This window comes from Ursus arctos, unplaced genomic scaffold, assembly GCF_023065955.2.
Source record: "Ursus arctos isolate Adak ecotype North America unplaced genomic scaffold, UrsArc2.0 scaffold_5, whole genome shotgun sequence".
NCBI lineage: Eukaryota > Metazoa > Chordata > Mammalia > Carnivora > Ursidae > Ursus > Ursus arctos.
In genome coordinates this window covers 26090059-26102591 of record NW_026623067.1, presented here as the reverse complement: position 1 = coordinate 26102591, position 12533 = coordinate 26090059, and the positions used below count along the sequence as shown (strand labels likewise).

Below are 12533 nucleotides of genomic sequence, written 5' to 3'. Positions count from 1 at the left end.
TTACTAAGATAAACTGGTATATTTTAATAAATGGGCCAAGGTCACAACTGAGTCTTAGGCTACCAGAACAAGATAATGTAAAATCAGGCTTGTTTCTTGATAAACTGGCAACACTCTAGCAAGAACGGTTCAGAGTCACAGCCTTCATTTCTAGGACCCTCCCACCTACCCCTTTACTTCCCACAGACACGCTTCACAAAATGTCTCACGCAGAACGTAACCTCAATTCACGTTTGCTAAAAAGGGTGGTCCGTGCCCGGTATTAGACTAGTCTCTGTAGCAAGATGACGGCAGGGCAGGGAATCGTCTTACTCATGATGATGCGTGTCCACGACGGAGGTCAGTGACCCCAGCCTCTCTTCCAGAGTGTTAATTCTGTGTCTCATGTAGAAGGTCGAGATGATTAGCGCACAGACACTGGAAAGGGATCAAAGAGAAATTCTCAGTAAGCCCGTGAACTGACATTCATGAAACCATCAACGTAGAGCCAGTGTTGTACCTTTAAGGGAAGATCCTCTCCAAAATTAACTTGCCAAAGGGACTTGAAAAAGGTCTTTTTTCAACAGGTGGATGGCTTGTGACAAAACTTGAGAGACAGAACGGGATTTAAAATTTCTGGCCGAGGTTCCTCGGTTTACAAACAATGGCCATTCTACTAGGGTCTCCTCAAGGCCATGCCCAAGGTGGATTACCAGGCCTGTGCTCCTTCCCCCGTGTGGTGCTGTGTCCCCTCCTAGAGGGCCTGGCTAGTGAGGCCCCAGTCTTTTTCTCTGGTGACTCACAAGTTCCCTTCTTTATCTGGAAACAAAACTGGGCACATCCTCCATGGTAGTAAGGAGCAGCCTAGAACTGGGTCAGCCGTTTTTTCAGAAAAACAACTGGTTAAAGGCTGGAAACTAAGGGGGAATGTCTTAAAGTTGTTTTGGCCTCTGTCCAGAGGACATGGGATAGATGAGAAAATAAATAGTGAGGCCAAAGGTGCTTCATCATTCACAGAACAGTTTTCTTACTAATGGTATCCACTCAGAATTTAGTCCTGCTGGAATTGGCCCATTTTGGTCTTCCTTCCTCCCTTCTATTTATTTAAATAAGGGGATGAACAGGAAAATGTGACCTAAGCCTAAGGAAAAAAAAATGTGGAATAGGAGACAAAAATTGTCAAAGGAAAGATGTGGGTCACATGAGAGACAACTGAGATTTACAATGATGGTTGGAATCATCAGATTATTCTTTTAGAGAACTGAATGATTTTCTTAAGTCACTCAGCAATTCATCTACTTACACGACTGCGTAAAATATAAGAATATGGTGGAGAGTTGTACATGTCTGAGACTTGACTTTGTGTAAGACTCCAGTGGTTTCTGACTGACCTGTTGTGGGGGGAAAAACAGTTTTAAAACTACAACACACTCCTTCCATCCAGCAAAGTCCCTACGGGGAAGAGGTACTTGAAAAAGGTCATTATTCCCAGATAATAGACATTGAAGAAAACATTGACTGAAGCCTTCCAGGTGTCTGTCCTTGCTCTCTTACCAGTATAATTGGTAAACAGCTATTAGAATACTTACTAAATAAGCAACAATTTAAAAATTTGAATTTTATCACCAATTTGTGAATAACAATCTCAAAATATTAAAAACATTGAAGGGACCTCCAGGAAGGCTGTGCACCTTTGTATCCCTCACAATAAAGCACAGAACTGGCTATTGTTTGGTGAATGAATACATGAATTAATATGCACAGAACAAAGACCTACAGTGGGAAGGGAGGGGAGGGAATATGAAGGCGGTCATAAAGTGAAATATGAGGGCCTTTATTTTTTATTGAAGATTTTACTTATTTATTGTGAGAGAGAGAGCGCAAGTAGAGGGAGGGGCAGAGGGAGAAGGAGAGAGAGAATCCTAAGCAGACTGAATGCTGAGTACGGACCCTGATGCGTGGATCGATCCCAGGACCCTGAGATCATGACCTGGGCCAAAACCAAGAGTGGGATGCTTAACTGACTGAGCCACCCAGGTGGCCCTGAAATACGAACACCCTTTACAAGTTACAAGCAGATCTGCCACCATCCCCTTTACCCAAGACATTCTGTTCCTTACCATGTACAGGGAGACTCTTGGCTTTTCCTTCAGGCACTCTGTTCACATGGGCATCCGCCCGAGTTGGTTTTGTTTCTCCCTTGGAGACGTTCAGAACTGTCTGGGATTCGGTCACATGGAAATCTATCAAGCCAAAATGGGGCACGCTAAGTTTTCTTCCCAAAGCATTTAAAAACACAGCATCAACCACAAAGCCAATCAATCTCACAACATGCATAATGGCTGAGAATATAAATGGATCTTCTCAAAAGCTGGTTCAATGGTTAGGTATTGAAATTCAATGCTTAAACAAGTAAGAAAATGGTAGAAGGACAGTCTGTCCTTCGCCCACTGACTCATGGGGACCATTCAGCTAGAACAGTGAATAATAGGACTGTAAGAAGAGGTAAAAAACAAAAACAACCCAACATTTTGTGTTTTTCTCTTTGAACCACCCCAACGTGGTGTCAATTTAAGAGATATTTATTAAATGTGTATTATAAAGAGAAATGTTTTTTTTTTTTACCAAGTAGACGATTCCTTTCCCTGAAACTTTCCAATTACCCTCTCTCCAGAGTCCCTTCTCAATTGTTGTTAATTCGTCCCTTCTTAATTAATCGACAAGGTGGTTTTTATTGGTTTTGTTTTGTCTTACAGGGGTGAGATGAGGATGTTTGGAGCATTATATTTTAGTTAACACAGAAATTTCTCAGACCTCGAGAGTTCTCTGATTCAGGAGTCTGAGACCCGGAGCTGCTGTATCCTCCCATGTCTTGCCTTCTTTGTCGAACTACTCCATCCAGATCTGAGAATTCATCGTTGAAATCCTAAAGGGAAACAAGGAAGAGTACAGAGTCCCATTCCCCACAGTAAACAGACAGGCCTCTGTAACCCCCAGCCCTTTCACTTAGGCCTCACCTATAAAATAATGAAAAAGAAGGGAGGATTACCCCGTACCACTGGGATTTCCCCAACAGATGGGAGTATCTGGTGATCGAAACAGATTTTTCTGGGCAATTAAAATTCTGTCAACAGTGGCCAAATTGTTTGAAACAACAGATGTCTAGAAAAAGAACTGCTGATGACTGAAAAGTTTCCAGGGTCAAACTGGAAAAGTCTCATTAGCATCGTGTAATGAGAAAAAGTGATCGACACAGATGTATACGAGAAAAAAATAGATGCCCAGTTTTCTAAATCCATGTTCTAAATGTGAAGGTATTCTTTAAATCGTAGTTTAAAAAAGGTATTGGAAATGAAAGGAAAAATGGCTTTAACAAATTGGACACTGAAAGCAAAGTTTTAGCTTCCCCCCATCAAATTAAAAGAGAGTCCGTGCTGTCACTTTCGAATTACAGAGGGAGGCCGAGGGGTGATCAGTGGGGAAAAGGCACTGTTGTTTTACTTTATTTCCCACTTGTTTCCTCCAAATGCTTAAAAACTGAAGGGACCACAGGTGTCTTATACTAGCTATCTTTTGATCATTTCAATAATTCATTTCAATTTTATGCAAGAATCTATAGGGCATAGAAAGTTGAAGAATTAAAGTCTTTTCGATTTAATAAGTATTGACTAAATGCCTATCATGGATCAGGCGGTGTGCAAAACTCCTTAGACAGATGACTGCACTTAATCTCCGTGGCCGCATCAGGAGGTTGGCATTTTGCTGGATGAAGAAACTGAGTCACAGCAGTTACAGAGCTTGTCTGATGGCATAACTCAGCTGGGTGGAACCCAGATTTGAAACCAAGTTTGTTGGATTCCAAATCATATGTGTTTGCTTTTATTTTGTAGTACTTCCCACTACTGTTTTTCCCCCAGGGTATTTATTTTTAATTGAGATAAAATTCATGTAATATAAAAGTCATCATTTAAAGCATAAAATTTAGTGGTTTTTAGAATAATCGCAATGTCCTGCAGCCATCACCACTGTCTTATTTCAGAACATTTCCCCCACCCCCAAAGTGAAACTCTACCTATTAGCAGTCACGCCTAATTCCTCCCTCCTTCCCTCCCATTCCTTAGCAACCATTCATCTGCTTTCCCTATCGGTTTGTCTGGAACATTTCATATAAATGGAATTGTACCATATGTGGCCTTGTGTGTCTGGCTGCTTCTGCTTCGCGTCATGTTTTCAAGGTTCTTCCATGTTGTATGTGTCAGTACTCCTTCCTCTATATGGTCAAATAATACTCTATTGGTCCATTCAGCAGATGATGGACATTAGAATTGTTTCTATTTTTTGGCTATTATGAACAGTGCAGCTGTGAACTTTTATTTTTTTTAAAGATTTTATCCATTCACCTGAGAGAGAGCGAGAGAGAGGGCTCGGAGAGGGAGAGGGAGAAGCAGACTCCCCACTGAGCAGGGAGCCCAATGTGGGACTCGATGCCGGGATCCTGAGATCACAAACAGAGCTGAAGGCAGACACTTAACCGACTAAGCCACCCAAGCATGACAGCTGTGAACATTCTTGGGCAACTTTTTATGGGTACATGTTTTCAATCCTTGTACTACTGAACACCTCTCAAAAAGATTTTTAGATGTTAAAACCATGGGCTCGTACCATTGCACGCGAGGTATTCCAACCTTTAATAGTAATCAGTTTGGAAATAACGAATAAATACGGCTAGGACTCTCTCAGGCCAACATTATACCATCATAGGTATAAATTTTGTACAAACGGGGGGAACTACTTTCCACTGGAGATTTATTATATAGTCAATAAAATCTAAAGGGGAAAAAAAAATCTTTCACTTGGTCACTAAAGAGTTCTTCTTTTACAGTGATTTCTGGGTATTCCTCATCTTTTCTACTAAGCTATAAAGTCTCCGAAGGCAAGAACTAGTTTTTTTCTTGGTGTCCTTACAGCATACACTAGCACAGTGCCTGGAACATAGAAGACAATCAGATTTCGTGGGGATGGCTCAGGCCCCTGCACAGAGAGACTGGTGAATCCCTCTAGAACAACACTGACAAAGACAGCAAGATTTTACAGACACCTCCACTGACCACTCACTCGCCCAGACAGCCCACTATCCTGTTTCTTTTGTAGGACGGCTCTTTAGTTACTTGAAAAAAGCGTATGGCCTCCTACGGCCTCTCTTCTTCAGCACAGAAATGCCCTGTGTCTTCAAATTTTACCTCAGATAGTAAGGTCCTGTACGCCTTCCGTCCCCTGATCCTGGTGTAAGGAGGACTTTGTCAGTGTTGTTCACTGTGGGACACGTTCCCTTTCTGTTTCATTTAGATAGTTACACAGGCAACTCACCAGAGGCAGAGATGAAGGGCGGTCTGCCCGGAAACTGTTTTCAAGAGAAGACGGGTTGGGACTGTTCCCGACGCTCGTGTTCTGAAATTAATGTGACAAAATGAAAAACCAGATCAACTAAGAAACCAGAGGAAATATAAAGGAGAGACAGCAAATGAGGTTCAGGGAGGTTGGACTCACTTCTAAGTGTCCACACACAGATTTCAGTAGCTTGTAAGTAGAATCTCTGGAGAGTAAGGAGACAAATATGTACTGAAAAGCAAAACAGTCATTATTAACAATACTGCCTGGAAAGAAGTGAGAGTTCAGAGTGCAAGAAAATTTATCTGTATCTATTTTTTTTCCTTTCCAAATGATGGAGGCTGTTCTTTGGTCTTAAAGTCTCATTCACCCACACATTTTTTTAAAATACATTTCTGGAATCAACCAAACCTCTTCCCCCACAACGGCAACAAAACCCCCAAACCCCTAATAAAGCAACAGAGAGTAACGTGAAGGCTCTAATACACTGACATGGATGTCCCGAACACAGGCAGGCTTAAAAAAAATAATAATTAAAAAAGGCTATTGACATTTGCTACATCCTCTTTAAAGCTTATTCCCCACCCCCCCTTTTCTTTTAAGGTATTCAACAATTCCCAAGGGTCCTCTTTCTCTGTTCTGACCTAGATTTCCACTAAGAATTTCCCAGAGGCTTTCACAGGCTCGTTCTTTTTCAAGCCACTTCCACATTCTCCCTTGTACAAATATGGAGATCTTCCAGTGGATGCATATACGTAAGCAACGGGAAAGAAGTGAAATCAGACTAGACAAGGAATTTGGAGACACAGGACATAAGGAAAAACGATTTTACCAAGAACAGTACGTTAAGAAAATATTACAACTCACTCTCCATCTGTTTGAGCCACAGCATCTTTTCAGAGCCCCTTTCCAGAAGTTTGTGATTATCCTGTTCACTCATCGAGGAGAGCACTTGATAGGCTTTCCCAGCAAGTACGTATTCCGAAGTAATTAACATGGTGGGTTCTGCCATTAGGCCTAATTGCTAGTTCTAGCTCTGCTACTTAGAAGTGGGTGACACTGGCAAACTGCTCAAGCACTCTTGGCTTCAGTTTTTTTTTCCTTTTTTTTTTTTGTGAAGATTTTATTTATTTAGACAGAGTATGTGAATGGGGGGAGGGGCAGAAGGAGAGAAAATCTCAAGCAGATTCCGTGCTGAGTGCAGAGCCCGATGTGGGGCTCAATCCCATGACCCTGAGATCATGACCTGAGCCGAAATCAAGAGTCGGACACTCAAGCAACCCTTGGCTTCAGTTTTCTTAACAACACCTACCCCTTCTAGGTGGCGTGTGAAATCAATGTGAAAACAGAAGGAAAGCATTATGCCTGGGGAGAAGCACTTAATGCTTGTTAGCCATTAGTATTAAAACTTTTTTTTTCCCCAAAATATTAATCTATTTCCTACCTCATCAGAATAGCCTCTTTTATCTTTCCTCCACCCTCCTTCCCTCTTCAAGTTATCCACTAGGGTTAGAAATGGAATGCCCCTTTTATGCTTTTATAGAAATAGTAGGTAAACTCTTAAAAAATTACTTTCAAGTGAGAAATGAGTAACTGAACTATTCCGTTCCCTCTTTCTGGCCAGACTGAAATAAACACTACTCTCAATGCAAATATTGCACGTGTGTGGGGCAGCCCAACAGTAAGGAGCAGCTCTAGAATTTCTACATAGAAGAACAGTACTTAAGCTGGAAGCAAAGAGGGGCTAGAAACTGGTCCTTGAGCTGACCATGCAGGGCAAGCACCGGGTTGGTGTATTTGGGACGGCTCTGGAGAGGGACCATTAAATAAGGTTCTGGGGAGGGTGGCCACCCCACCCCAGAGACTCTTCAGTCTCACCTGCCTCACCCCCTCCACAATGTGGTGGTGGTGGTTTTAAATATTAAAGAAACTCAATATATCAGTTTAGCCTCTTCTAAGAGATAAAAGGGAAAGGGAAGTTGGGAAAGAATTTTGTTTTTGACCTTGGTCGAGCAAGTAGAATTAAGTCAGCAGGAAATTCAAAATTGTCAACAATTATATTAGAATCAAGCACATTGTGAGGGGAAACGATACACAAACAGGACAAAGCGAAGGTGCCCTGGCTGCGAGGCCGACTCACCCGGTCCGTGACTGTCGCTATAATCAGGGCATTTGGCACCAGGAGGGCAGTTTTAGTTTTCTTTATTAGGGTGACTGAGAACGCCGGAATAGAGATCTGAAACAGAACCAGTTCACACGAGTTTAGGCTTCACTGAACACGACTTCAAATCTTCATGTTGAAGGAAAAAAAAATTTTTTTTAAAAGTTTAACGACAAAATCAAAACCATCAGTGAGCTCTCCAGCCTCCAGGAAGAAAAGCGAGTCTCCTCAAAGTTCTGTTTCCAAAGCCAGAGGGTAAATCTGCATTGTCAATTCTACTCGGGGGCTTGGCGAGAAACCTTTATCTTGAGACAAGGGAGTGAACGCAAAATGCAGTCATCTTAAAGATAGGCCCAGGGCTCTAAGGAAATTGTGTGCTTGTGGTCTTCCATTTAGGGCTAATCTCTGCACACCCCGCTCTCCTCTAAGGCACATGCGGGTAGGGAAAACATTGACTGGCACTGCTATAGTGGACCCACCACTGGACAAAAAGTCTGGGACCTGAATTCTCAGTTCTGGAAAGTGAATGAAGGAAACCTCATTTAAAATGGCCTCTGGAGGCCAGAAGGGGGCGCTCTCATGCACCGCCTCTGCTCCTCAGTTGCAGACCCCAACAGGAAGAAGTCCTTGACTACTCACCCAGGCGGGAGGAAGGCAGGCTTTCTCTTCGCCCAGCAACAAGCTCAGCCAATGAGACGGTCTGAACGCTCACTTCTCTCCAATGGACTGTTTTCCAAAGCAACCCCACCCAACTTCCTCGTTTTCTCTGTAATTTAACATTTCTCTCCTTCGATGTCAACTTGCCTTTGGGTTACCAGAGCTTGCATGGCTCAAACTGCGATTTCTCTCCTGTTCCTGAATAAACCCATTTTTCTGATAAAACAACTGGCTGTTTTACTTTATATGGTCCGCACTATCTACGTGAACTACTCAACCTTACATGCTACCCTTTCTATGCATCAGTTTCCTGATTGTAAAATGGAGATAATCTTCCTTGCTTCCCAGGATTTTCTGTGGATTAACTGAGGTAACACGCAGAAAATGCCTAGCACTCATTAAGAAAGTGATGTATTGTGCTTACTTCGGCAGGACATACACTAAAATTGGAATGATACAGAGAAGATTAGCATGGCCCCTGCACAAGGATGAGTGCAAATTCATGAAGTGTTCCATATTAAAAAAAAAAAAAAAGTCATTCATTTCCTCATTCGTCTCATAAAAAGAGGACGGGTGAAATAAAAGAACTCTAACTTCTTTTCTGGTTCAAACAATAAAGAATTACAACAGATGAGAATGTCATTTAATTAGGATAGTCCTATGAAGTACATATTCTAAGAGATTAGGACATGTGTTTAGAGAGGTAGGTGACTTGTCCAAGGTCATAAATAGGTTACAACAATGGAATTTGTATCCAAATCCAATCCAAAATGTGGGTTCTTTTTCATGCAATGTATTACAAGCCTGTACCAGATAACACAATAGATGTTCCAATAGTTTTGTTATATCCCCCCAAGCCAGGTTTCAAAGAGAAATGGATCCTATCACTTTGATCCTGGAAAACAGAGTCACACACATACACGGTAAAATGACCTGACTCCCTCCACAGGAACACACACTCCCATGAACATTTACTTTGTAAAAATGCTTTGCATGTTCTAAACGAGAGCAACAAGGTCAGTGGGGAAGAGGAGGGCCTTAAGTTAGTACTGCCATCTTGAAGGAAGAAATATGAGCTTTTATTCTGAACACTTGCATTTCCATATTTAGAGGTTTATGAGACGGAGATGTTCTACTGCCCCTCCGCGTTCCAGATATGAAGGCTATGGAAGAATGAGGGGCTAATCTGAATGAGACATTTCCTAAAAGCTATTTTGCCAAAGAACTCTACTGCCCCAAATTTTGAACTGTAGGAAATAACTCAGAAGTTATACATTGGGATAACTTTGGGGGGGGGGTGGAAATTAAGGTCTACCAAGATGGATGATGATATTAAAAAAGAGTCTAATTTTGTTTCTGAGTGACAACACAAACACACAGAGACTAGGGGCTAAGGACTTGGTTTTTTCTTAATCTAAGGCATGGAACACTCTTAAGAAGTTTTCAGTCAACCTCTTCGTAAGTATAAAATCACAACCAGACCACATATGAGAAATAAAGCATAAATCTGAGCCTAGATGGGATCTGATACATGCATTTAATTTTATAGCATCTGAAAATGCTGTCACACTGACCAAAAGGTCCTGATTACATTAAAGCTGCACTTTGTTATTATTTTTCCAGGGTAGGGGCTTAGACTATTTCCCTTCCTAGAGTGAATTCATTGTTCGAATTGCCTTTAGTTCATGTGGGATCGTGTTGGACCCAGTTCTGTTGGCAGTATGGAAATTCTGCCACAGGTCTGAGGCCCCAACCTCCCTGACACCATCCTCAGAGGGGAAGAAGCATACAAGTCACTCTCACAGTTGTTAGGTCCCCACCCTGAAAATTTTTTGTCTCGTCTCTTGGATCAGCTATAGCAGATGCAAAAGCAACCCCGTCATGTTACGTCTTTAAAAAAAGCCAGTGTGTTATGCCACTCTTTTTCCCTTTTTTGGTCTGTTCTCTCGTAGGTAGATGATGGATTTTAAAACCATTGCTAGAATCATATTAGCTTCAAAGTGCACTTACTGAGTTTTAGAATTTCCCCCCATCCCTTAACAAAGACTCATTCTTTGTTCACTAATATCTCCAACACTGCTGCTTCGGCAGGAGGCGCTGGCTGTAAATTCCTGAGAATTATCTTAGCATATTGAACTGGAGATCCCTGCTACCCAAGCCCTTCCCTACTCCATGGACAAATTCTTATAACTGAGAAGTCTAGAAATACGGTGAAATACTGCTTACGGGGCTTTGTGCTATACTGATTCAGGTGATACTATTCATCAAAATATGCTTGTCTAAACATAACTCCACATAATTACAGAACAACATCAAAATAACATGTCTGACCCAAAGAACAACGTGCTAGTCGGCGGACCCATCACCAACAAAATCAAGAATTTCCATTGTATTTGTTACAAAGTCATTATCTAAAAGACTGCCAGGGGCTTTAGGGAGAATATTTAAATAAAACATAACTACCACGCAAAACAAAAAGTTTTCAGTCCGCGACTTCATGAATATAAAAGCTGCTTATTCACAATCATGAATCAGAAGGATTAAAAAACTCATTAGGTCACGCAGACCTAAGAAGGAGTTTCTTGGACTCCTTGTTCTGGAGGCCTGAATGAGCTGTGGTGTGACACTGGAGGTCAAAGGGAAACAATGTCAGTGGGATGGAATTATCTTTTTCCTTCTTAGGACACAGTCCCAAGGTCCTTGCTTTGGAAGGCAGTGGCTTGGGAAAACTGCCAATTCCTCCAGGCTGTCATACTTAACAGCTCAGGTGTCTTGGGCCTGTGCTCCCCCAAATCTGTTTAATGAGAAGGAGAACTTGTCAGTCATTGTCCACTGGGGAATGTGGATGTGTGACTCTCAGACCAGGCCTTAAATGTTCCAATTCATGCTCATTTGGTGCTGGTGATGGGACAAAGTGAGCTCTAATAACTGGCTTATATTTAAGCCTGTTTTTCTACTTGTCTGATGTAACTGATATGAACATGGTGTAAAAATCGATATTTATCTAAAAAAAATGGGTCTCAGGTTTAATTTATGTCTTTGAAACAAATTATGGCACGCTCTCCAAATGGACAACTTTGAGAGTTCTCTGGTGACATCTGGGTAGAAAGGATTTAGCGTAGGGTTGTGGGAGAGATCTGTGTATATAAGGAAATAAACGGAGAGTGATCTTTAGGGAAAAAGGGAAGTTAGTGTCACTTAGAGGCATTTAGATCCTGTAATATTTGCAACTATGATAAAGGAAATAAAAAGGTATAATAAGAGTAAATATTTATCAACATAGCTACGCTTCAAACAAGTGATATTCACAACATAGACTAAAGTGCATAGCTTTCTTTTAAAAAATTATACCAACCTTAGTGTCTTTTCCAAAGACCTTGGAATGAAAACAAATCCAGTTTTCTGATACAAAGAGCTTCCCCTGGTATAATATCTCTTTCTGTAGAGCACAGGTAAAACCTGGGAAAACAGACACAGGTTTAAGAGCGCTGAGAATTTCCATATGAAATAAAAATTATGTAAACATGTGGCTGGCTCAGGATTGGCAGAGACAATACACTCATACTCAAAAGATCTTTCACCTCTTTGTCAGCCATCTTTCATGGCGTAAAGCTATGGGGATGAGTGTTTGTTTTTTAATTCAAAGTCTTACACGCTTTAGTGTAAAAACCAAAATGGCGAGGCAAGTCTATCACTGCAAATGAGAGTTCCAGAATGGAATTTCAAAATCTCCTCTGTTTAGGAAGGTGTGTCACCTTGAGCTCATGATGGCACTCCTGCCCCTCCTACTCTGGGACTGTCACTAATGACTCCTTTTGAAATTGATGGTCTCAGTGTGGGAAGAGCCTGTGACCCACATGTTTAGGCCGTCATGGCAGGAATCCAGCCTCCCACTTAACATGGGTGTACTGAGAGGCCAGAATGGAACCCTGGTCCTAATGGACCTAAGAGGAGCAGAGTAGGTCTTCAGTGGCATGCTGGGCAGGATGTTTGGGGGTGATCATTGCACCCCACATCATACAGGGATAGACACATGTCTGTGCACTAGGATCTGCGCTTCCTTTCAGCCTTTCCAGTGTTCTCTCTTCCTCCAGTCTCGTTATCTTAAATCTCAGGACAACCCCCACAAAGGGCATTTCAGCAGTCGACACAGAAGGTGAGGCGATCATTTGGGAATCATCTCGGAGGGTTCCCCGTCATGGGGAGGGATTCAGTTTCCCATTCTACTCTCCTTCAAGGTGCCTGGTCAAAGCTGAATGAAGCTGGCACCACTGTTACATCGGGACTCTCAAAAAATTTGTTCCCTTGGGGGCTTCAGCCCCGAGACGGAGCCCGCTTTCTACCCCCA

At 42.0% G+C, this 12533-nt stretch overlaps 2 protein-coding genes and 1 non-coding gene across 6 annotated transcripts in view; 2 read left to right on the top strand and 1 right to left on the bottom strand.

Moving 5' to 3' along the window:
- ALDH7A1 (aldehyde dehydrogenase 7 family member A1) overlaps positions 1–8413 on the top strand; it is a 99217-nt gene extending 90804 nt beyond the window's left edge. The window contains exon 20 of the transcript XR_008957462.1: positions 2736–8413. The gene's annotated coding sequence lies outside the window, so the exon portion shown is untranslated. The remainder of the gene's footprint in view (positions 1–2735) is intronic.
- GRAMD2B (GRAM domain containing 2B) overlaps positions 1–12533 on the bottom strand; it is a 105085-nt gene that overhangs the window by 5377 nt on the left and 87175 nt on the right. For all 4 annotated transcript variants that reach the window (XM_026507861.4, XM_057306993.1, XM_044387357.3 and 1 more), the window contains 8 exons: positions 11541–11644; positions 7508–7603; positions 5527–5598; positions 5347–5427; positions 2794–2905; positions 2100–2222; positions 1283–1370; positions 313–417 (listed from right to left, as the gene is read on the bottom strand). In XM_026507861.4, coding sequence (XP_026363646.2) covers positions 313–417; positions 1283–1370; positions 2100–2222; positions 2794–2905; positions 5347–5427; positions 5527–5598; positions 7508–7603; positions 11541–11644 — 781 coding nt within the window. The remainder of the gene's footprint in view (positions 1–312; positions 418–1282; positions 1371–2099; positions 2223–2793; positions 2906–5346; positions 5428–5526; positions 5599–7507; positions 7604–11540; positions 11645–12533) is intronic.
- On the top strand, positions 8602–8707 carry LOC113261959 (U6 spliceosomal RNA). The gene has a single exon (XR_003318565.2). It is a non-coding gene; the product is annotated as a U6 spliceosomal RNA (small nuclear RNA).